Source organism: Seriola dumerili, unplaced genomic scaffold, assembly GCF_002260705.1.
Source record: "Seriola dumerili isolate Sdu_G_001 unplaced genomic scaffold, Sdu_1.0 BDQW01000581.1, whole genome shotgun sequence".
Classification (NCBI taxonomy): Eukaryota; Metazoa; Chordata; class Actinopteri; order Carangiformes; family Carangidae; genus Seriola; species Seriola dumerili.
Window position 1 is genome coordinate 720,692 of NW_019174836.1, and position 26,300 is coordinate 746,991.

A 26,300-nucleotide genomic window follows, 5' to 3' on the forward strand; every position below is an offset into this window, starting at 1 on the left:
TAGGGGAACATTTCATGTGAGTGATTCACCTTGAGTAAAAACAAGTCAAGCTCAGTGCTAAAACACTTTTGAGAACATATTTTTTTGATTCTCCTTTTGAAAGGTTTTTCTTTTTTTGCTGTTTATTGTGCTTCATTTGACTGCTGTCAGAGCTGTTTCATGTGCATGAGTATTTGAATTTCGACTCAAAGGGAGCACCTCTGTCTGAACCAGAAACTCTGCAGGAAGCTCAGCAGAGGAAGGCAAACAACCCAGAAAACAGACCTGTGTGTGTGTGCGTGTCTGCATGTGTGCGTGCATATGTGCTGTGGAAAGGAGAGGAGCGGGTAACAATGGGCTGATGTAGATCAGAAGAGCCACCTCCAAGTATGTTATTTGTATTCATTCAGTATGAAAAGCTTTGAATAAAGGATTATTTATAAGGAAAGAAGGATAGTCACAGACATTGCAATATGAATTTTTGTAATTTCCTGAGAATCATACACCATTGTTTAGTTGTTGATACATGAATAATAGTTCAATAGCAATCTATTAAAAACAAATATAAATAATGCATTGAAATATTGCAGATTAACAGCAGTATGTTAACAGTTAGCTACTTACCACCATCACTTTTGATACATGGAGTATTCAAATTCACATTATGCTTTACATGATTGTGAAAAGCATAATGTTTGTGTATTTTAGGACAATGGAGCTTGTGATTGCAATTTTGCAGCCAAATTTTGTCTCATGTCTCAAGTTTCTGAGCTGAGAACAACAACACAAGAACAGATTTTCTACTGTATTACCACAAAATGAGGTATTTTTTTATTGAGAGCATTTGGTAATGGATTACCATAACATTAGGCAAGTTCTAAGTCTATAGTCTACTCACATAAACTTAAATCATGGTAGAATTGGTACCTGAAAAAGCAGGCTTACTGATATATTGTGCAACAACAATGTTGTTTGCCTTGTAAAATGTTTAGCTGTATTATAAAGAATATATGTGGCTAATAATGCAGAAACTTCTCTCTTTCTTTCCTTATTGGCTTCTGAATACAAATAACACCGAATGTGTTTGTATTAAACTTATTGCACTCATCATTCCTGCCTTGTTGAATACCATATTTAGATTTTTGTCTTTCAAGAAATAATAGAGTAACTTCAATCACACTAGTCAATAGTCTGCCTAGGTGGTGCTTCTGTTGTGACATATAGCAGACTCTAAAGTCCTTAAGGGACATACTACATGTCATTCAATCAGTGCAGAGGTGAATGAGACAAAGTAAAACCAATAAATAAATAAAAATCTTTGACATAATGTGCAGCCAAAGAAGTCATAATTGGAAAGGTTTAAATGTACATTATGATAATATGTGTATTATGAGAAAATGCTTCAGACTATAATAAACAGAGAGACAATAAATAGAAATAGTAGCAGGTTTCACACTCAGACATAGTAAGTTGTGAGTAGCCCAGAGATTGTGTGTGTGCGTGCGTGTGTGTGTAGTGGGGATGTGTGTTAGGGCTGCTGGTGGTGGGAGTAGTGTGACAGCTCTCAGGAAGAGCCTGGGGAGGATTGGACCATCTCATAAAGGATTTTGCAGCAGATGGTTGTCTGCCTGGTCGGGGTGAATGGTGATCCTCACTGCCCTTGTCTCTGACCTGGTGTCATCCTTTTCCAGTATGGGGGGCAGCTGAAGGCTGGTGATTTTTCTTACTGGAGCTTGCCCTTGGAGCAGGAACACAGTAGGCTTATTTTGACCACAGCTGTACGAATGCTTTCACTTACAGGCCTGCATTATTAAATGGAGATTGCTTATGAGGTGTTGATGACCCTCATGAGGTGCTCTTAAGAGGTATTATCAGCTCTGAACTTGGAAAAACATCTTCCTGCTCCCATGGCCAGTCTTATCACCTATCTCCATTCATCCTTTACAACTCCAGGTTTTACTTCTGTGTTGCATCACAGATTCAAGGCTTTGCTTTTTGATGATGAGGGAGAATTAGTGAGGTTGTTTAATTGGGCTTCCCTAAGCCATTATGTTTATGAATTCTTTAATCAGGAGGTATTCCCCAGGACATTGGGAAATATTTCATGTATGACAGCAAATGATGATCTCATTGACTCTGTTTTGAAAAAAAAAATAGAAAAATTTACCATGGAAGAAAAAAATATTTATGATGCATTTGGAACAAATCCCATCATGTATTCGCCTCTGCAATTTCCTTTGAATGTGGAGCAGAGTGAAAGAGGCAGGAGCTCTGTGCTGCTCTCTCCAGAGATGCCTGTAGACAAATGCTGGCTATATCAAAACTTCAGTGCGGGAGGTGACAGTGTCAGCTGCTGAACTGTGGGGGAGTGCAAACTGCTGGCAGAAAACAGAGTGTTTGAGCTGGTATTGGATTCAGGCTTATAGGGTTGTCTTTTGGAGGGTTTCTCTACTGACACCTAATGGCTAAGTGATATAAAATATTCAAAATATCTTCAAATAATTACAGAATGACTGTAGACATGGCACATAAATCTTATCCTTACAACAGCTGGGGCTCCCAGAATAAATCCACTTTTACAGCGTCTTTGCCGCTGCTACATTTTTTTTTTCACTTTCTCACTATAAATAATAAGCATCCCTTTTTCACTTTTTATCTCACACCTTTTCCTGCTTTTATGTGCTGCTTTATTTATGGAAAAAGAGAGTAGTGGTATTTTACCAATTACTTGTTCCCATAGTGCATTATTAAATCAGTAACCTATCAAAATCTACTTGTTTTCCAACTCTAAATTCAAGCGTACTATCTTATTACTTTTATAATGAAATTAAATGAAAAATTACATTTGAAAATGTGATTATTATTGATTCTTATGAAAGAAATATATGCTTATGAGCAAACCTTTTAAATGCATTTTTAAACATTTTGCTGTAGTTCTGATCTATTGAGTGTGAACAGGAACCATGTTCACCTGGCTGTGTGTTGTTAAAGGCCCAAACAGAGCAGGAAATAGAACATAGTGCCTCACTTTTCAATTGCTTGAAGGTTAATTATTCAAGACTTCCCTCTCTCCACAGCAGGCTGAGAACAGCAGGATAGCATGGTGAGCTACAGCTTCTTCTTTATTCCCTTGGAGAGTGTCAGAAGTTTAAAACCGCTGTTCAAGTATAATTGAAATGCACACGTCTGAAGACTGGCGCCTTCAACCAACGCACGAGGAAAATAACAAACATAACCTCAGACATACCACAAACATAACCTCAGATACCCTCTCAGTAAGCAGAGCAATCAGCAATGTGATCCTAATCAGCAGCAAGACTAAACTGTTCTCTGTTATTTTGATTATGCATTCATTGTGAGTGTAAATTATGTGTGTAGATTAGTTGCTTCATCTGATTATAAATAAAAGAACATACCAGTACTTTATAATGAATATGTTGTTCATAATGAGGTTTTCTTAGTTTTAAAAATCAATTAAAAACAATTCAACTACACGCAAGGAGCTGAAACTCTTGTGAGACTTGAGTAACAAAAGAAAACATAATTAAAAAAGGCGACACAGAAGGAATGTCTTCACCAGATTCACATTCTGTAATCTCCACAAAATTTCTGTTTCATTTTTGTATAAAAGCCTCTTTTATTATCCCAACCCATCTTTTTCTCATCATTAGTAATCAAAACTAGATACAGAAAAATTTCACTAAATAAATATTACACAACAATGAACAAACAATGTACATGCTGCATTCAATTTTAGCAGAATGGGAAGAACAGGTAAAACACAACTTATTCTGAATTGAGAATTATTCCAAGGTGGTTAGCCCGAGGGCTAACTTACCTGTTTGTTGTGTTGTGTATTTATAGCAGTTAATTAGCTTAACTGATTGTACTATTGTTAATACTGGATGTTGTTTTGGTGTAACTGCCAGTTTCACCATGAGGGACATATCGTCTGTGTCACATATTTCCAACATCTCTGACTCGAAAATGATAAACAATGAGATGTCAGAAATAATCATAAGAAAATTCAGATGGCTCAGGTGAACAGTTTTTCCCACTCGACTGCTCGTAATTACGGTTAAAGTCATATGACATGAACGCAAAAAAAAAAAAAATAGGAACACATTAACCTTAAACAGCTAGTTTACTGGCTAGCTTTGTTAGCAGTAAACTAATGACAGCAAATAACAATCCACTAATCACAAAACATCCCTAATATATGTGTTCCCACAGATAATGTTCCAACAAGGGCATTTTGGGAGTAAATAAGAGGCATGTCAATATTTGCTCGGCACAGATCCCGGACAAAATGGTGGATGTAACAATGTCAGTCAAAGAGATATGTCAGTTACCAAGAACACTGTATGTGAGAAAAATGGTAAGAATGGAGCTTGTTCAGTGGTGCACCGTTGGCACCTGTGTATCACTTTGGTTCTTGTATTTCAGAAGGGATCTGTAAAGATGGCGGACAATACTCATCGTCAGCTTAAGTAGAAGAATGGACAAGCTAGCGCTAGCTACACCCCAGGCTTGTCAGATCAGACGCAACAAGGGTTACGGGATAGGGTTACAGCCCAATGCTGGTTTCAATTATATCATTTTTGTAAGAGAATAAAGTGAAGTGAAGTAATCAAGTGACAACTCATTATCAATTATCAAAATTAACAATATAGTGTTTTAAAAAAAAAAAAAATCATGACATCGTTAGTAGTGAACTATGTATCTACTGTGATATACTGTAATCTACCGTGTGTACAATGAATCAGATTGCGATCCTTTGTATAGGCTACTAATTAGGTAGAGTTAACATGTTCTCTTCTTGGAACACGACAACAGCCATTGGGTCCAGTTCATCTGTTACTGGCATGTACCTTTGCCAGTAGTGGTTGCTACTAGCAACAGGATGTTCAACTGAAACCAACTGCAGGTGGCAGAACAGTGGGCATCAAGGCCGCCATTTGCTCCTGGATTTTAGACTACAGAGCGCCACCTCTTTCACAAATCACAAATCACAAATGACCCTGTATTCAAAAGTAGCTCTGCCAGAACTTAACTGTAAAACTTGCTGACAACATTGTAGCTGTGAGCTTCAAGGGCAGATGGGTGGTGCATGGAAAATCACCTGATGCTTAACAAGAGGAAATCATACATCAGACTAAATAAATGAGAAGAGCAACTCCATCAGTAATAACTTCATTTTGAATACTCTGGTGATTTGACTCAACTTTAGATGACTTTCTGTTTTTTGTTATTGTTGATGCTTTTTTGAACACCTTCAGAAGGATGAAGCAAAAAAGAAATTACTTTCCATTCTATTCCTCTCAGAAATTCTTTTAACCAAACAGCTGTAGTCTCCTAAAATGTGCCACTGAGCACTGAGTGTATTGTTCACAGCAGCAGGTTATTTCACTGATTTAAAACACCTCTCTGGTTGAAAGTGTCTTAAACAGTGAAATAAAATGCTCAGCTTGAACATACATGGCTCCACCAAATTAAAGTATAACCCTGCTGTCAGTAATCATGTTGTGTTAAAAAAAAAAACCAAAAAAACAAACAACTGAACCAGCATCCAGATATGACCAAAAATCACCCACTGGCTCCCCTTCCCTCCCCGCAGCAGAAACACTGTCACGATTGCAGATACAGCTATGGAAAGCTGCATTTTCTGATGAAAGTGTGTGTGCTTGCAGAAGTCTCCTGGAGCTTTTTCCTGGGGTGTTGATGATGATGATAATGACAAGCAGCAGTAGCCACAATTTTAATGGTGTATATTATATCAATTAATTAGACTGTATGAACATATACGATTTAAATTATATAGTATTAGACCAACAAAATAAATAAACAAGTAAATGAATATAAAGTATTTGATATTTTCCACCAGAACTTTACAGAAAAGAAAACTGAACAGTTAACTGGGTAGATGAAATATTACAAATCCCCATGCCTGTTTTAAGGACTATTATTTATTATTATTATTTATTTATTTTATAATTGGAAGATGTTGGTGGTGCACTGGGGGGATGTGAACTCAATATTTATAATATCTGGGTTCCATTTTTCTTGACTTCTATTTGACTTTTTCTTAATTTTTTTTAATTTCCTTTAATAGTGGTGATATATACACTGCCTACAATTACTGCCGAGTCAACCTCCCAGTGAGCCCTTAGGCAAAAATTCTTACTAGCCCCAAATTGAACCCCGGTATACATCACACTTTCATGATTTCCTCAGGCACCCAGAACCCAGCCAGTATACACCAAAGCTGAAATAATTAAATGATAATTTTTCATCATTTTCTAAGATAGTAAACTCAACATTTTTGGGTTTTTAACTGTTGACTTCAGGAAATAATTATGTGCCTTTTTCTCTACTTTCTGTCATTTTATTGTTATGGTCCTGGTTGTCTTTCTCTCCATTATTTGTTTGTGCTTGGTTGTGTGTTGATGGGTGTGGCGATGCTCTCTGCTCCTCACCTGCCCCGATCTCCTCCTCCTCCTGCTGATTGCATCAGCCTGGGCATCTGCTCCTCATCATCTCTGCAGTGCTTAAACCCCTGCTCTCCAATCACTCACTGCCAGGTTGTGCAGTCTACCTGTGTGGTATTATGTTGAGGCCTCATAGTGATTTTGCTTCCTCATGTTTTTAAATTCTGACTAACCTTATATCTCCTGTGCTCCTGGATCATACCCTTCCTGTTTGCCTACCTGCTGCTCATCTCCACTGCAGCTTTCCCCCCATCAATGGATTCACCGCTCTGCCACTCATCATCTACCCGTCTTCTATCTTTTCGCCTTTACCTGTTCTGCCTCAATTCCCTTTACAATAAATCCAGCTCAACCTTCTCACCTGAGTGTGTGCTCTGCGTCTGGGTCCACTAAACATTTGGTTATAACATTCATACAATGCAGTTATTAAAGAATCATTTTTCCGATATATTGATAATGCAGTTGATTGTAGCCTTACAGTACTTATGTGTTGGAATAACTCTATCTTGTCTGAGGCTCCCATATGATCAACAGATCAAAACAACTTAGGTCTCAAAACCTTTGATGCAGTCGCTCGATCTAGATGATGGAGGACCAGACATAGTTGATATTCTACTACAGTGGTACAAATTTCTTTCAAATTCAGCCTGGGTCATTACTTGAAATTGAAGAAAAGGTTATTAATTTCAACCCTACGAATCAGAAAAGGCATGCCAAAAAGTTCCACTCACCACTGTAGTCGAATAAGATGGACACTTGAGCATCATTTGGAAACAAATCATAGACGCCTTACTACTTTTATTTTGCATATTTTGGGATGGTTCTGGGTATGTGCATGAAAGACTACCGGTGTTAATGTAATGCAACGTGTTGTTAAAATCTTGCACTTTTTAAAACAAAGATCAGTAGCATAATTTAGAGCATAGAGTGTCTGGTACACAGCTGATATTACTGTCATACTAAGCACCGCCTACTACGCATGGCAATGTTGCATCAGAATCGCAATATCCGGGAAACGTCACCAGCCTTCACCCGGTAACCTTACTGCTAGCAGTACACATTTCTCAGACTTTGCCGAAGTTATCTCTAAAAGTGAGGTAGCTTTTTCACAGGTAATGGCTGAAAAGACTGTCGTGGAGAAAATGAGCGAACTGCAAGTGGACGAGAGGAAAAAGGTGATACTTCACTTTCTCGTCAGGCTATATTTAACACAGCTGGCTAGCAGTTAGCCTAGCTACCAGTCAGATTCATGCTGTCAGCCACCAGCAATGTGGTACTAACGTTCCGGCTGGCTAGCTTTTATAAGTCAGGGTAAGTTAGCTTTACCGAAAATGTTTTCCTCAAGATAACAGAAGCATTAGTGTATTTTTTTGTTTGCATCTGTTAAGGTGGTAAATTGTGCCGCATTGCAATATCCTTGCCGGCTAGTAGCTGGTTTAGCAAACGTAGCTTTCAGGAGAGAGCCTCTCGCCAAACTGGGTACAAAAATCTGACAATTAAATGTTTCACTGATTATCGGTAGGGTTGCACACATGTAAAAGCAATACTTATGACCCTGCACGAATTACTTATGTTCTCCATTCAATCGGCTTACGCTTAATGGACCAAACTGATTTTCTTAGTTATATAGGTCATTCTGAAAAGCTGGTTTGTACTCCCACAAATTTCTAATAATAACTTTGGTGGTTACAACGTGGAAGACGCTGTCAGGTGGCGTGAACCATTTATAAATTCTTGTTGGATCACTTACTGGATTTACCTCAGCACTCCTTATGATTGGTCTTAAATCATATTTTAATTGCTATGTACTAGGCTCTATTGCCAGGCTTCTTTAAACAGATATTTCTATAGTGTTAGTGTGTTCCTGTGCATGATAATAGATGTGTATGTCACCATTGTTATATCAAGCATAGTGTAGGTGTGTACCTTTGCCGGGAGCGTGTCTATGTTCCCACAGCCCTATGTTCCCACAGCCCTATGTTAAGAAATATGGGACCATAGGGTTTCCTTTTGAGAAAAATCTTAGGCCTTGTCCACATTAACCCGGGTAAATATAAAAATGCACATTCACAATGAAAACGATCTCCATCCACACTAATCGTTTTCAGAATGCTTTGCATCCACGTTCCACGGCATCTTCACATTTATCCACCTCAGCGTTAGTTTTTGTAAAGCATCGTTTTCAGTTTCGGAATTCACTGTTCTAATGTGGACGGAAGGGCTAACCGGATAAATATTACCCGGGTTAGTGTGGACATGGGCTTATGGGAACATATAAGACTGTGGGAAAATAGGGCCTAATTTTCAAAACATTCTTAGAAATGTGGGAACATAGGGCTGTGGGAACATAGGGCTGACCCCCCTTTGCCAACTGTGTAGAAAAGTGTTTAGTTTGTATCCACGTAGTTATGCCTTAGAACCAACTTCATACTAAGCTTGTCTTTCTTCAACTGTATTGTTGAGAAAACTAAACTTACTCGCTAACCTCATGATGTGATTTTTGGAAAGGGGGGAGCTGAAAGTGGTAAAGAAGGAGGAAAGAAGAAGGCTAAAGGTGCAGCTGGAGACTCTGGGGCCAGGGCCGAGGTGAGTTGCTAAATTAAGTGTTAGAAAGTATTTACATGGTATTGTTAGACATTGGTTTAATTTCCTGTTTTACAAGAACACAAATAAAGATGTATGTCAAGTATTTATGTAGATCTGTTGTTGCATTATCACACATTCTGCACATCTTGTCTGTGTGAGTGTTGTGATGTTCAACAGCAAATTAATCTGGGAAACACTGCATAGGCTTCCAGGTGTAAACGCTAACGATTCAATGCACAGACTTCTTGAGCAGACTGTTAGCAAAGAGTCTTCTCCAAAATATATAGTGTCTAGTACTTTTCCCTTTTTGTACTCCCTGTGAATAAATGGAGAAACAGAAACAATTGTTACATTAAGATTCCAGCACTGTTTCAAACATTTTCTGTAAATATCAGGTTTTGGTTTCAGTCTCCCATTGTCAGCGTAATGTCGGCGTCTTTGTGCTGTAACTGTTTTGTACTGATTTGCATTATACAATTAAACAAAGCAGAAGATGTTTGGCACTCACAGCAAATAATTTATAACCTTTTATCTGTGTAACTTGCCTTGGCCATCATATTATGCTGTCACTTCAGGCTATCACCAATACATTTTTTCATTAATAGGGATACAAGCAATTAGCGCAGATTAACATCAGATGAAATTTATACACAGTGACAGCATTACCAACTACACCCCATTTACTCAATATTTTTTTTGTTTTTGTCCAGCTGTCACCACCACCTCAGTACATCGATGAGCGTCTTACTTTGTACGCAAAGCTGAAAGCTGAGCATGAAGCTCTGTTGGCAGAGAGGGCAGCAAAGAATAGCCGAGCCATCAAGGTGACCCTGCCTGATGGAAAGGTTGTGGAGGCCGAGTCTTGGAAGACAACACCATACCAGGTGGCCTGTGGAATCAGGTCAGTGAGATGATGGGACTGAAATCTGACTAGATGTAATTGTTTCATACTAAATGAGGCACCGCACTTTCATGAAACACAAAAAAGGAAAGCCTCAAGGGTACTTCAGGAATTTAATTTCAAAGATTAGCTGTCAAGTTTATTTGTACAGCTTGTAATTGGTGTTACAGTTTCAGAAGACTTCACAACACCCACATTATGAAAACAATAATTGAAAATGACACCCGCCAACCTTTTGCTGTCCACCAAAGACAGGAAAAACCTCATTAGTGTCAAAAGTAGAGGAAACTTTGCCTTGGCAAAGACTGAAACTGAGCTCCCTACCAGCATGGTCTAGTATACAATAAGTGCCAAGAGTGTGTAACAGAGATTAAATGTTGATAACCTCAGGGCACATGACAGACTGCACAGTAAACACAGTAGAAAGCTTGAGGAAATGTCAGGACCTCCATCACCATCTTTGTAAGAGTGGAAGCCAGCTTTGCTCCATATGACTTAAAAGCACCAGCCCAGCCCCTCTGTACTTTTGTTATGATGTAATGAGCACATTGGTATATATGGCTGGTGTGGCCCATTAGTCTGGTTTTAGGTCCTACAATTCTCATGATGTAATCAATTGGACAGTTGTATGTTGTAATTTCAAAGGAATGGGTGGAAATTAAGAAGCAGCTGCAGCCTTTTATCTCAAACCAACACACACCTTGTTAGACCAGCCAAACCACAACTACTGTACAGCTAGTGTTTACATTTGTCTCGCATGGTCAGTTCCTGGTGGTATTCCTTCAGAAAACCTAGATACTATGTGAAGCTGGGAAGTATATCAGTATATCACTTATTACCATTGTAATGATATTGTGGAATTCTATTTATGTTGTAGTTTTAGATACAGAGCAAACACAGATTTCTCTTAATGATTCCTGAAAAAATGATAGTACAACAATAGATAACATTGAGATCGTGAGTGTTGAAAGGGATGGTGGAATGTCCAATAAGTTAGGTATATGGGACATTTTAAAAACATAAGTGACATATTTGACTGTTTAAAGTGGACTTGCCAATACAGTTTCAAAATATAATTGATGTTTTTGTACATTTGCGGTTTGATGTGGAATATTTAAATTTTTTCTGTCCAGTCAAGGCCTTGCTGACAACACAGTGATTGCCAAAGTGAACAACGGTGTGTGGGACCTGGACAGACCTCTGGAGGATGACTGCAGCCTGCAGTTGCTCAAGTTTGATGATGAAGAAGCTCAAGCTGTAAGTATGCCTCAGCCCTTGTCCAACATAGCGTGTCTAAGTAAATGTCAATTTTATAATTTCTTTTCCCCTACATATGGATTAGAAAGGGGGGATGTAGTATAGTAAATTAATTTTAAACACCTTCTTCTGGATGCATAGTTTCCCCCCTTTGAGCACCAAAAACTTTCCTCAATACTCTGTTTAGAGCTTAATTTGAGAAAGCCTAAGGAAATATGTCTGATATTTTTTATTTGAATTGCTTTCTGTTGGTACTAACTTGGAGAATACACTCATACATAGAGAAAAAATTACAACAATTCTTCAGATTTTGCATCCATAAATCTCAGTTAAGAATTCAGAATGATTAATATTTTTTCTTTACAAATTCTACACATTATATCTTAGGAATATGAATTATATTTTGTCACAAGTGAAAATGTTAATTCGCTTTTTGGGGATTTTCTCTGCGTTCCAGGTGTACTTAACAATACACATCATCCTGAAGAGTTTGTTTAGGCTTATTGATATGCAGTTAGGGCCGGGTACCTAGGCATACAAGGTTAAAGTGATGAATGAGAGGTTTACAGTCAATAATAAACATCAAAGCTCTGTGGTCTGAGCCACTAATACATTAAGTGGAGATGTGAGAATATACAAAATTGCTGCAATCATGTACTGTCATAAAAGTGACAACAGTTGGTCTCTCTAACAGAATAATGAGACTTGTCCCTAAAAAAAAAAAAACCAAAAAACAGGGCACTTTACAAAGTACTGAGGCATTTTTCAGCTGATATAGTTCAGTACTTACATTAAGAAATTCCAGAGACTCAGTCAATTTGTTTTCCATGGTATCTTTTGTCATGAGGTTTTGTTGCACGTTTTGCATATTTTTAACAAGCCTTTTGTATTATCAGCATTCTGAAATGATATACTGAACATTGTTTGCAATTTCCCAAAGGCTTTAACAAATCTGCTGCTCAGTGAATTATTATAATATTGGCACAGTCACAAAGGACAACAATCTTGATTTTTCCAGCACAGTCATACTTCCCATTCTTGATAAACACAAAGGAATAGACTGGACTTGTATTTTGTTAATTGGGCAGTATTGTTTGCACTTTGTGTAGGTTTACTGGCATTCCAGTGCCCATATCTTGGGTGAAGCCATGGAGAAGGTGTATGGAGGCTGCCTCTGCTATGGGCCCCCCATCGAGAACGGCTTCTACTACGACATGTTCCTGGAGAACAATGAGTGAGTTGCACAAGCTCTGGGTTGATATTTGTCTGTATAATTAGCTCTGTTAGTCGGCTCCCTGTGTTATTTTGTTGTGTACTTCAAGGCTTAGCAGCTGTCAGTTGGTCTCAGTGTCTGGAACAGGTAGCAAACACAAAACAGGTGGATCGTGATGACGCTAATGCTGTCAAGCTGGATTTTTCTTGGGTGCGGATTTGAAATGACATCTTTCAATATCTATCTATGAGATTGGAAGCCTAAAAGCATATCTTTTAAAAACACAGAATTGAAGATTACTTCAGTGACGCTTTGACCGTGTGTTGAGACACCCTCAGAAATTTGAACACTTCTTCTCGTAAACAACTTTTTCACTTGACCTTTCCCTGAACAGATGCATTTTTCCCTGCTTCAGGCTGCAGGAGGGTGTGAGGAGCGCTATCTAATTAATTCTACAACCTCTTTAATGAAGTCATTTTATGCTAATGGCATTCTTAGAGACTGTTTTTTGCGAGGATATTTTGACATTGCTCAAGCCCTAAAGCCAAGGACTTTAAAGTATTTGCCCAAGCTTCGTCAGAGGTTATCAGTTTCTTGAAGTCAAAGAATTACATTGGTGGGAAAAAAGGTCTGGTCACATCCTTGATGCCCTCTGGAAACTCTGGCAGACTAAATTTAGCAAGTGGAGACAGTTTGCATATTAATGCAGGCTTCTAAGTGAGAACGTCATTGTTGAATGTACTGTTCCTGTTTTTGTTTATCTCTTGATGTTTTGGACAGGGGCGTATCGAGCAATGACTTCCCCTGTCTGGAAAACTTGTGCAAGAAAATCATCAAGGAGAAGCAGCCGTTTGAGAGGCTGGAGATAAAGAAGGAGACTTTGCTGGAAATGTTCAAGGTACCTTAAAGTACAAATACACAAATGCCTATACAAAAAGCTGTCAGGAGCACTGCATAAGTACCATGACTTTAAAACCATCTTTTGTCCTTTACAGTACAACAAGTTTAAGTGCCGCATTCTGAACGAGAAGGTCACCACTCCCACTACCACAGTTTACAGGTGAGTCCAGGGACTGTGCTTGTAAATGTTCTGGTTATTTTCCTGGTTAACTTATTGTCAGCAAATCCCATTTATAAAAAAATATATATATATATATATATATATATATATGAATGAGCCAAAAGCATTGCACTGGGTGTCATGTGCCTTCATTACAATGAACTTGGGTGCTGCAGTTTATTTTGAGTCAATGCCACATATGCCATCCTGCTGCCAGAAGTCCTCATCATCACACCAAATGCACAGCTGAAAATAGTCCCCGATAAATAAACTATTTTCTCTTGTGTGAGTAACATTTGTTGAAAACTACGGAGCCCAGCTGTTTAAGGAAATAGTTTTTCTTTTATTGAGAATGGAAGGAATTATGTATAACCAGTTTTTGTCAGACGGAACTATTGGGCTCGGGGCTGAGTGTCAGACAGAGTAGGGAAGTTTTGTTGACAAGAACTAAAATCTAGAGTATTACAAGCTTTATCCTAAACACAAGTGGTTATTATATAGCATTTTTCAAAAATATTACATTTCAGGTGTGGTCCCTTAATTGACTTGTGTCGGGGGCCTCATGTGAGACACACTGGGAAAATCAAGGCACTGAAGATCCACAAGGTGAGCCTTCTCATTTTCAGTTGTGCATGGTAAATGGTAAATAGACTTGGGCTTATATAGCGCTTTTCTAGTCCTACTGACCACTCAAAGAGCTTTACAATACTTGCCACATTCATCCATTCACTCACATTCATACATCACACTCATACACTGATGGAACAGCCATCAGGGGCAATGTGGGGTTCAATATCTTGCCCAAGGATACTTCAACATGCGACCTGGAGGAGCTGCGGATCGAACCACTGACCTTCTAATTAGTGGACAACCCCCTCTACCTCCTGAGCCACAGCTGCCCCACTGCATGTTAAAGTATATGTGGATTTATTATTGTTTAAACCAGTAGGGATTTCAAACACTCTTGTCTGTGCCCCAAATGTCTCACAGTAAGCATGTTTGTCCCCATTTCTACAGCAGAGTTACCTTATGTTTTATTCTCAAGGGATTTGATGCACCCAAAAGAATGATGAAAGCTAACATACTCCTTGTGTGGTGTGCTAGAATTCGTCAACATACTGGGAGGGTAAGGCGGACATGGAAACCCTCCAGAGGATCTACGGGATCTCCTTCCCTGACACCAAAATGCTCAAAGAGTGGGAGAAGTTTCAGGAGGAAGCCAAGAACAGAGATCATCGCAAACTGGGCCGGGTATGTACTGAAATGTGAAGAGGCTGTCAATTAGCAAAAGATTTGATGTCTATAATCCATCATTTTAAAACGGTCTCCAAAAGATTTTATTTTTACAAAGTTTATTTACGGTGCGTTGGAGTTTAAGTTTGTGAAGCTGTGACTTGACTGCATAGTTGCAGTGATGATCCCACTATGAAATACAGGAAGAAAACTGAAATGATAAGAGTCAGGATTGGATTCGATGTGCGACTGATGTAACCATATCAGACCTCTTCAACAGACAAGATATCCAAAGCCATTTAAGCCAGCGTGAAAATGGTACTTGTGGCGTATTTGCAGCAGTACATATGCACTTCCTGCTGAAAAAACATCATCCTACAGCAAGAAAAGCTTTTTTATGATTTTTAAATGTTAAAGACAAACTCTTCAGAATGTGTCACCTACTTGTTAAAATGCTGTTCATTTACATGTATTGTTAATTTACATGTCAATCAAGAAAGACATACTGAGGATGACATGATAGAAAATTTACTCATGACCTATTTTCAGCTGTGAGTGATGGCAAAATTATCCCATGGCACAAAGCAGCAGTCAGTTTGAATGCTTCTTCTATATGGAACAGCTGGTTAAGTTGTAAGGGTATCTTTATTGTCATATAATCTTTAACTTCATGTTTTGACAGGGGACAGACGGTTAAGGGTGTGTTATTTATGTGTTAGGTGTGTAAAAACAAGCTGGGCAGGAGACCACTTACATTGTCAAACAAATCTAGTGGCATTGTAGCTGCATTACTTAAAATTAGAACCAGTTAGGCCTGAGTGGTGGCTTCTTTCCATAACACTAACATCCTTTTTCTTTTTTTTATTCAGGAGCAGGACCTGTTCTTCTTCCATGATTTGAGTCCAGGGAGTTGTTTCTTCCTGCCAAAGGGTGCCTTCATCTACAACACCCTGATTGAGTTCATCAGAGTAAGTCAGCTGTCATAATTGCTGTGATCTCACTCTAAACTTTAAGACACATGAGAAGACAGAGATTATTAGGAAGAAAGTTAGTGGAGAAGGGAAGACCAGATTTGTACCTTAACATGGCCTGAGGGATAATAATGGCTTTATGTATTCACAGGATATATGGCTGCAATTTAAAATCACTTCAAGTGTCATATTCTTTTATAGGAGTAGGAAAGGTTTGGCTGTATGTTGATGATACAGCTTTATGTCCTGGTCTTGATAATGATGAACTAAGGGCTAATGAATCAAGTCTCAGACACCAGGGGCTTGGCATATAAACTGTTTCCACAACTGAAACAAATTAACTATAAAACATTAACTTGTGCATGCACAAACAGTAAAATGCAAATTCATATCCATACCTTCTCCTCCCACATCAATAAGGCTGTAAATAGATATACACATCTAATATGTGCAAACTCAATAGGACATTTCTCATTTTTGGCCAGGTAATAGAAAAACTTTACTCAGTGTGAAGCTAACCTTTGAACACAAACTTATTATTCATAGCCATTTATGTGGAATAAATTGAAACATGTAAAACAGACGTGATTGACAGCCTTGCTCTCTCTCTGTTACAACGAGCCACACACATCGACATGATTTAAAGCATTCACTTTCTTGTTGTTCAGTCAGTGCAGTCACAATGCAGTGCACATTGGAAGTAATTTCACTTTAATGTGGTAAAATAGATTTCTGACTGAGGAGATTTAGAGTAATGAGATCTGTTTAAAAACAGCTCTGCCTGTACAAGCAACAAAACACCTCGAACATCCAAATATTTGTAGCGTCTACGATTGTCTGCGTTTTAAATAAATTACCTTAGTTTATATAATTGTCGCTATCAGCTGTCTGTTTTGAATTCTAAAACTGATAGCAAACAAAACAGGCCAACCCAAAGTGCAATAAAGCACCTATTAGTTTTCCCCAGATTCCCTTTATAGTGTGTAAACAAATAGGAGTGTGAATATGCAGCAGTATAAACATTCTTCGAGGTAGTCTGCTTTTCAAAATCTCAGCCTTTGTGTGCAGAGTTATGTACTGTATGTTTTAGAGGATATACGCTATTTATCAGCAAGTCCTCTGATGTTGACAGAAACAGTTTTTAACCAGTTATTTGTACAAATATGAAGCCGAATGTCTTGATGTAACTCAAAACAGTCTTTAAAAGTGAAAATATTGCTCTGTCTTTGGCAGAGTGAGTACAGGAAGAGGGGTTTCCAGGAGGTGGTGACACCCAACATGTACAACAGCAAACTGTGGCAGACCTCTGGCCACTGGCAACACTACAGCGAGAACATGTTTTCCTTCGAGGTCGAGAAGGAGACCTTCGCTCTCAAGCCCATGAACTGCCCCGGCCACTGGTGAGGGCTCCTTTTGCTCACATTCAGAGTTGTTTGAAAGTATGGTGTTAATCTCAGCAAGGAACTTTAAAATGAAGTATAAATAAATAAAAACACCCACTTCTGTCACACGTTGTGTATCCAGTTTTGCTTTAGTGTAAAACAGATATTTTGATTTGATTTCTGTCTGTAATCGGAGAGTGAACTGTACTGTTGTCACAATACAACATTTTGTAACCTTGGTAGAATATTTAGTTTATCATCTAAAAAAAAAAAAAAGTCTAATACAGTAGTGTGGCAAGCAGGGACAACCATTAAATAATGTTTTGCCACACCTGAATAGCTTTATAAGAGTTTGCTGAAGGCTTTTGTTATCAGCAGTAGACTCAGTCTTTGTGAAATAGCTTCATATTTCACTGCTACAGTAGTTTGTCATCCAGTTCAGCTCAGCTTGTAATGGACTGATGCTCTTGCCATGTTTTCAGTTGTTGAATGACCCAGTTCAATTTACTGCTGAATGCTGCATTGCAGTGTAAAGAGCCAGACTGCAGCTCTTTATATTCAAATCTTTTATCTCCTTTTTTTACTGTTCCAATCTTTGTGCTATCCACATGGACAGCCCCTCTGGTGATCATACTGAAATTGAGCTTGCAAACACGTTTTGTTAAAAGTGATGAATGTCAGTTAAATCAGATTATATTCAGTCTTTCACACTGGTATAGAGGTAGTCGAGCAATTTTCAGGTATTGTGATAAGTCTAGGGTGAAGTTTGCGGTTGTATATTTTTACACTCTGCTCATTTGTTTGGCACCAGTCTGATGTTTGATCACCGGCCGCGCTCCTGGAGAGAGTTGCCCATTCGCATGGCCGACTTTGGCGTCCTGCACAGGAACGAGCTGTCGGGAGCCCTGACTGGCCTCACTCGTGTCCGCCGTTTCCAGCAGGACGATGCTCACATCTTCTGCTCCATGGACCAGGTGAGGCCTGCGCTGACGCATTGACATGACTCTGCCAAGTTCACCAAACACCTCTTTTTCAGTCATACAAGTCTGATGAAAAAAGTGATGGGAACAGTAAATTGAGCTTACCAGAACTCTTTAGCCTTCTCCTGATTTCTGCTTGAGGCTTGTGACTGGAGGCTACATTAGCCTCTCACCGAACTGTTGGCGGTTGCATTGAGTTGTGGGTAATGTGGGTGCCAGGTTTTGACAGGGAACAAGGATGAGTGGAATAAAAAGACAACATCTGATTCTGCTGAATCAATTTTCATCCAATAGTTGACAGGATTTTATTCATACCACTGTATTTTTCTGGCAGCATGCCTGATAAATGTTTCCACTTGCTATTTAGATCAATAAAAATGCAGTAGATACAAAACGCTTGAAAGCAAGTTAAACAGCGTTAAGACAAAAAAAAAAACCAAGAAAAAAACCCCCAAGCAAACAGTTTACAGAGAGGTGGCTTTCTGTGGAGAATCATTTATACCTGTTTGAAAGGAGCCCAGTCTTGAAAGGTCTGTGTACATCAGTGTCTTGCTGGTACGGTTTATTGAATAAATTCAGGTAATGTTGTCAGTGGATGGTCTGTCACATTCTCAGATGAAGTGAGAGAACTCCATGAGCTACTGCAGCTCGATGTAGCAACTTGCATGTCAAGTCCTTTCACCAGAGAGGAGCATTGCCAAAATCGATGCATGTAAACAGGACTTTTGAAGACAGAAGAGATTTCTTAATTAGTGTGTTCAAATGTAGTGACACAGCAACTTGCAGCAAGGATTTTGTTTTCTGTTTACCAGTAATAACTGTGGATTGGATGGTTAATTATTTGATTGCATGTTGTATACAAAGTATTTCAGTTTAAATTTTTCCCAGTCATTGCAGCAGCAGGACAGCACTCCTTGTAGTCTTCGTCTTTTATTATTCACAAAATCCAAGCAAACTTAAAGCAGACTGCAGAGGGTGTGTTTTGTTCTTATCTTATAGCTGCCATTAAATTTATAATCAGTGACTCCAGAAGGTGGCCCACAAGATTTAAACACTGCTTCTTAGGAGAGACTTACCTCATCAAACGCAAGCCTCTTTTCAGTTCTTCTTGTCTTGTCCTCTTTGTGTTGTATATCCTCTTTCACATCCAAATTGCTTTCCCAAAACTTAGGATCACATGTGATGCAAGTGCATGATTGCCCCCACAGGGACTCAGTAGCAACATATGACAAATACATTATGATTAAATGTTTCCAGTAGCTGTGTTGTTTTTGTTCTTAAGTAATACAGGACCAAACAAAGATAAAATCACCAGCAATTAAACTTGCAGCCATGTCCAGATGGATGATACAAATTTTGTAAAATTTTTCTTTTTTGATCCCAGATCGAGGAGGAGATCAAGGGCTGCCTAGACTTCCTGCGGACTGTGTATGGCGTGTTTGGCTTCACATTCAAACTCAACCTCTCCACAAGACCAGAGAAGTTCCTAGGGGACCCGGAGGTGTGGGACCAAGCAGAGAAGGTAATCAGAATGCCTCTTGTTTTTCTCATATAGTTGAAAATGTGAACACCTCTCACACAAAGTGTCACTGGAGAGTTCAGATGCTGAAATGTGATATTATCAAGATGGAAATTACCGAGCCACTCCACAGACAGCAAATGGAAGAGTGAGATTTATAGACCCAGAGAACATTTATATTTTAATGGGTTTTATTCTGCAGAACTGCCATCAATTCTCGAGCAGAAAAACGTCTTCCCTAGAGAATCCAAATCAGTGCAATCACTGTCAAATCAGGTTCACTGTGTGGACCATCAACGTTTTGCATCTTTGGTTCTGATCTAATTTGCTCTGGGAAAGAGCAGGGAATGTATTAAAATTAGCGTTAACAAAGTAATAATGAGTGAGTTAAAGTGAATGACAGTGACTTTTTTTATTGCCTGGTGTTTTCAGTAATTGATGAAACACTGTTTATACACCTTTTTAAGTCTTAACAGATGAATCGGTATGAAATGACAGTTGTTACATCGAGAACGTGCCACAAGTATACTGCATTGCTTTATCAGTAGCACAGGTGTATGAAGCACATACAGTTTGTCTGGCAAGCTCTGAATGGATGAAAAGGTGCATTGACAGAGATGCATCATGTGTTGAATTTTACTCTTGGATTTTTTGTCGCTTGATCTGATCGTTAGAGGCGTGTTTTATTTCATCAATGAAATATTATATCTGCAGTACACTTTGCCACACTTTGATTTTCTGTACTGCCTGAAACTTTATGTCTTGCTGTCCCCAACCATGTGTCATCGGCGTAGCGTTTGCCATCTTAATATGCTGCAGGCTGCTTAGTGTCAAAATGTTGTAGTTTCAAAATGCATCCGCTGTTTTATCAACCCCAAATGCTTCATTTTCCTCACCCATGACCCACTAGAAAGATTTTATTTAGTCTCAGGGCTCTGACAAATCACCAGGAACTGCAGTCACATTCATACTTGAATAAATGACAGTTCAGTAAGAACTAATCCTTAATACTGGCTCTATTTTTTAGTGTATCTTTTGCCCACTGAAAGAACAACTGATTACTGATGATAGTGGGAGTTATTTTTAACCTGTTATTTTATTAACATTCAGTCAAGTGGCTACAGTACTAATTAAGTGTTTTGTCGCTGACGAGCATACGAGACAAGAGAGTTTTAAAACTACAGTATAGTGATTGTGTTGCTTCTTACTGACTGTATTTCTGTATTTCTGTAATTAACACTCAGTCACAGTTATTAGAATAGGGAAAAAACACATAGAAGAAAAATTAGAATAGCTTGTAAGTTGTACAGCAGTTTTGCTTGACCTATTAGGACAATTTTCTCTGGGGAAAACATTCTCTAAATTCAACACTGACTTTTTATGATTAATGTTTTGCATGTAAAAAGGTGGAAAATTATAAACACAAAAAAGTAACTCGTAATCTTGGCATAGTCACTGGAACAGAACTTGCTGCATGTTTCCCTCACCTCATTAACTCCCACAAGCAACCATAAAATATTATTGAGATGTTAACATTTTTCAGTTCAGTGATTAGTTCCAGATGAAGAAAATGTCAGGTTTAAATATACAGCTTTGCTCACCACCACTGTTTACTTGTTGGTCAGCCACAGATATTGCAACAAAGCAGTAATTGTTTGTTTTTACAGCAACTGGAGAACAGCTTGAATGACTTTGGTGAGAAATGGGTTCTCAACCAAGGTGACGGCGCTTTCTACGGACCAAAGGTGAGCTGTGCGCTGCACTAATGATGTAGTTAGACTGTGAATCAGCAGGAGGGCTGCCACTAATCACGTTTACTTTGTTTGCAGATTGACATTCAGATCAAAGACGCCATCGGTCGGTACCATCAATGTGCCACAATTCAGCTTGATTTCCAGCTCCCAATCCGCTTTAATCTCACCTTTGTCAGGTAACTCTTGTATTTCTTTTTTTTATTCATGTTAGAGGAAAATAACAGGAGATATAATTTTGTATCTGACAATGCTTGTATTATACAGTTAAATATTTTGTAGTACAGTTAGCATAATCAAAGATAGAAGATTCATGCAAAAAAAAAATGGAGAAATCTGATTTGTTTTTCATTTTCCTGTAAAACCAGTCTCTGTCCTGTGAAGGAAAAAAGGGTACACAGTGTATCATGAATTCTTGTGAGTTCCTAATGTTTTTTTCCCCCTTTAAATGATTTTGCAGCCACGATGGTGACGACAAGAAGAGACCAGTGATCATCCACAGAGCCATCCTGGGATCAGTAGAGAGGATGATTGCTATTCTGACTGAAAACTACGGCGGCAAATGGTTTGTAAACATGTTTTTAAAAGAACCAGACATGAATATTTTTGTTTTATTGCAATTTAGGGATGTCACAATACCAGTGCCAATGAAATTCCATGATTCTCAATACCAAATTCGGTACCACAGCAAGATACAGAAAACACATGCATACCTCCATATAATAAGTGTGCAAGCAGACTAACAAGGTGACTGACCCATGATGTGAAAATATTCATTTAAAAAGTCAACGTTCTGGTGCACCCGGTGCCGCCATCCCACCAGTTGTTATTGTTTACTGTGCCTTCTGTCGCCTTTTCTTTGAGTTTGATGTCCGACTAGGACAATTGTAGGGTTATTATACTGCCCTCGGCGGTCCCAGAAGAATCACATCTCCAGTACTGTAGAGAAATGAGTCCCATCACATCTCCAGAATTTTGGCATTGACTTGGTACTGAAGTATCTCTCATGGCATCTCTGTTGCAGCTGTTTCACAGCACTGATGATTTTCAAATTTATGGGATATAAACAAAAGTGCCTCAGCTGATGGGCTATAAATATTTGCACAGATTGTGTCCAGCCTGCTTTTCTACTAACCAACTAAATGCAAATATGTCCCGTTTTGTTTCAGGCCTCTGTGGCTCTCTCCTCGTCAAGTGATGGTTGTACCTGTGGGACCAACCTGTGAGGAGTATGCTCAGAAGGTAAGCACTGACCTCAACCACTTAAGTACATATTCACACTTCAGAGACAGCGACAGTACGAACAGTGCCCTGAAGTTATTGGGCACTTTAATTTAACACCCAGCTGATACTGAAGTTGTTTCACTCCTACTACATCAGTATTTAACCACTGAGGCACATTTTTCACAGGCTAGAATCATGTGCTGTTTCATTGTGCTGTTGTATGCATGTTGAGATATCCTTTAAGTATGGAACTTGATTCAGATGGCTGAACAAAACTATATAAAACACTTCCACTGCCTCTGAAGTTCATATTTCTGCATCTTTTAGTAGGAAAACTACAGTTCATTACAACTTGGCTCTATTACTTATAATACCATTGTACCAAAGTTATTAAGTTCTTGGAATGTGGCAACTTGCAAAAGACATGGGTGCTGAGACATTCATTATTAATCTATTGTACTGGAATAGTGTACAAGACAAGTCAAACTCAAGTTGTAATAAACTGCAGTTTAAAATGTGGAAAAGAAAGATTTGATCATTGATCATATTATGCTTAAAGCTGCAGTGATTAGACATTTTTGCTTTAAAAAAGTGACTGAAACAGTTCCTAGATTCTCAAATCGAGGATTTGGTGTTTTTCTTTGTCACACTTAATAGTAAACTGAAAATCTTTGGTTTTGGATTGTGGGTAAGACAAAATAAAACATTTGAAGATATTACCTTAGTCTGTTTAAAATTAGAACTGACATTTTTGCACTATTTGCTGTAACTCAATAGACAAAATAATAATTAGTTGCAGCTGTAGTTGTGTTGAAAACATTGTTATTTACAAAGAAACAATTTGCAAATAAAGAGCTGCAGAGTCCTGATATCCATGTAACTGGAAAAAACTGAATTCTTATCTTCTTTGTAGAGAAGAATTAGCAGAAATCTGTTAAAATGATTACAGAAAATATTTTCAACTGTTGGTTGTTTCTCTGGTTAATGTTTCAGGTCAAGCAAGAATTCCACAACAGCGGCTTCATGACTGACGTGGATCTTGATCCCGGCTGCACTTTGAACAAAAAGATCAGAAATGCACAGTTGGCACAGTACAACTTCATCCTGGGTCAGTGGCAACACACTTTCTTTCACTCGTCTATCTGGCATTTCCTCTCCTTATCTGTTCCTCGCTGTCCATCTAGATATTGATTTTCTTTTGTCCTTTGCATGTCTGCCTCCCTGGAAAAGTGGTGGGAGAGAAGGAGAAGACAAGTAACACTGTGAACGTACGCACTCGGGATAACAAAGTTCACGGCGAGCACAGTGTGGAGGCGTGCATCGACCGTCTGAAACAGCTCAAGACCTCCAGGAGTCGGAACGCTGAAGAGGAATTCTGAGCTTTCCCAGACTCTCTGCTATCAGCTAGTCCTTTTCTCAGCAGGAAGCTTGAATCTGGTAACTTTAAAAGGGCCATGTGGTTGGAAACAGTTTTTGAAACTCATTTTACATCATTGCCTAGTCTTTCGTCCTGAAGAAATCACATTTTTCTCATGTCTTCTGTTGCCTCTTTACTGTATCATTGTTTACAATCATCAAATCTCATGGTTGCTGTACTCTGATTGTGAATATCCCTTCTGCTCTACTCTCATGGGATTAGACTTTACAGAACAGTCTGTACCATCAAATTTCTCTTTAAAAATATTTACCATATGTACTGAACTGAGGGTGAAATAGTCTTGCTTCTATCACTCATAATTGCTTCAGGGAATTGTATGTGAACTACAATTTTGATAATTAAACAATCTTTTCTGGATGTGCTGCTTTTTTTTTTTTTTTTTTTTAGATACAAGTTAAGGCCCGAAATCTCTTGCTGCCCTGTGGTCATCTGAAGAGAAAAAGATTATTAATAAATATACACATTAAAACACAGCAATAAAGTAGAATATTAGAAGTCAACATGTTCTTAAATATATGTCTTTTGGTGCTGACAGTCTACATTACTTATCAAATGTAGTTATTTTTAAGTCACAACTGACTTCACAAGTTCAGGATTCTCCATCTTTAGGCCAAAGTTTAAATTATTTGATAGTTCGAGACATCCTAAAAACATCCAATTTTCCAAAAGGGAGAGATGGGATTGGATGGTGTTAGTGTGGTAAATGTGTATTCTTATCAACTAACTCCACTAGTGTGTCATCACTTGGGACGGAAATCGGTGATGTGCTGGAGCAGAGCCGGCCCTAAGCAGGATTTGATTTGGCCAAGGGCGTAGGGTTGGTTTCAACATTGGTAGGGATGCAACGACCCTGCCACCCCTCCAAAACAAAGATTGACTTTTTAATGCTGTCAAACAAACAATTTGCTAACATTTAACATATATAAAGAAATGCCAATATGTAAATGACTTTCTGTTCGAACCCAGAACTTTCTCAGTATGAGGCAACAGTTCTACAACTGTACTACCGTGGCGCCCCATCACAAATTCAGAGTATGCTAAGGCATAAAAACCTCATAATATAGTAGGGCACAAAAAGGTCATTAACACCATGGTATAGTAAGTCATGATATGTCATAAAAACGTCATATATATATATACTAAGGAATAAAAAGGTATTCTATAGTAAGGTATAAAAACATCATGGTATAGTAAGGCATAAAAGGTTACTGTAGTAAAGTAGAAAAATATCATAGTATAGTAAGTATGAAATGTCAGTGTAGTAAGGCATAAAAACGATATAGTGTAGTAAGACAAAAAAAATAAGAGTATAGTATGGCATAAAAAGTCATAAAAATGACTTTGTTTTATAAGGTTAAAAATATAAAAATATCACGGTATAGTAAGGGATAAAAGATCAAAACAACGACATAGTATATTAAGGCTAAAAAAAAACAAAAAAAAGACATTATTGTAAAGCATGAAATATAAAAATATCACGGTATAGTAAGGCATAAAAAGTCATGAACTTCATTGCATCGTAAGGCATGAAAACGAAATAGTATATTAAGGCATAAAAAGTCATAAAAACGTCATAGTATGGTGAGGCATCAAACAAGATAGCATAATAAGGCATAAAAATGCCAAAAAACGTCATAGTATAGTATGGCATAAAACGTTCAAGAATCATCATACTATATTAGGGCATAAAAAGTCATAAAAACGTCATAGTATGGTGAGGCATCAAACAAGATAGCATAATAAGGCATAAAAATGCCAAAAAACGTCATAGTATGGTCAGGCATCAAACGAGATGGTATATTATAGCAGAAAAATGCCAAAAAACGTCAAGGTATAGTATGGCGTAAAATGTCAAAAATACATCATAGTATATAAAGGCATAAAAAGTCATAAAAACATCATAGTATGGCAAGGCATGAGACAAAATAATATAATTAGGCATAAAAATGCCAAAAAATTTCATAGTATAGTATGGCAAAAAACGTCAAAAAAACATCATAGTATATTAAGGCATTAAAGGTCATATAAACGTCATAGCCTGGCAAGGCATGAGAAGAAATAATATAATTAGGCATAAAAATGCCAAAAAACGTCAATTTATATTAAGGCATAAAAGGTTATAAAAACGTCATAGTATGGTCAGGCACCAAACGAGATAGTATAGTAAGGCATAAAATGTCAAAAAAACATCATAGTATATTAAGGCATAAAAGGTCATATAAACATCATAGCCTTGCAAGGCATGAGACGAAATAATATATTTAGGCATAAAAATGCCAAAAAACGTCATAGTATAGTATGGCATAAAATGTCAAAAA

At 38.1% G+C, this 26,300-nt stretch overlaps 1 protein-coding gene across 1 annotated transcript; it reads left to right on the top strand.

The window, feature by feature from the left end:
• Window positions 1–7,481: 7,481 nt before the first annotated feature.
• tars (threonyl-tRNA synthetase) lies at window positions 7,482–24,339 on the top strand. Its single transcript, XM_022764797.1, has 19 exons — window positions 7,482–7,642; window positions 8,976–9,053; window positions 9,764–9,954; window positions 11,088–11,211; window positions 12,321–12,445; window positions 13,205–13,322; window positions 13,420–13,484; window positions 14,012–14,090; window positions 14,589–14,735; window positions 15,587–15,685; window positions 16,922–17,088; window positions 17,882–18,044; window positions 19,435–19,572; window positions 21,237–21,314; window positions 21,399–21,499; window positions 21,781–21,885; window positions 22,490–22,562; window positions 23,538–23,652; window positions 23,775–24,339. The coding sequence occupies exons 1-19, from the start codon at window positions 7,583–7,585 to the stop codon at window positions 23,921–23,923; spliced, it is 2,175 nt and encodes a 724-aa protein (XP_022620518.1). The 5' UTR covers window positions 7,482–7,582; the 3' UTR covers window positions 23,924–24,339.
• The last annotated feature ends 1,961 nt before the right edge of the window (window positions 24,340–26,300 follow it).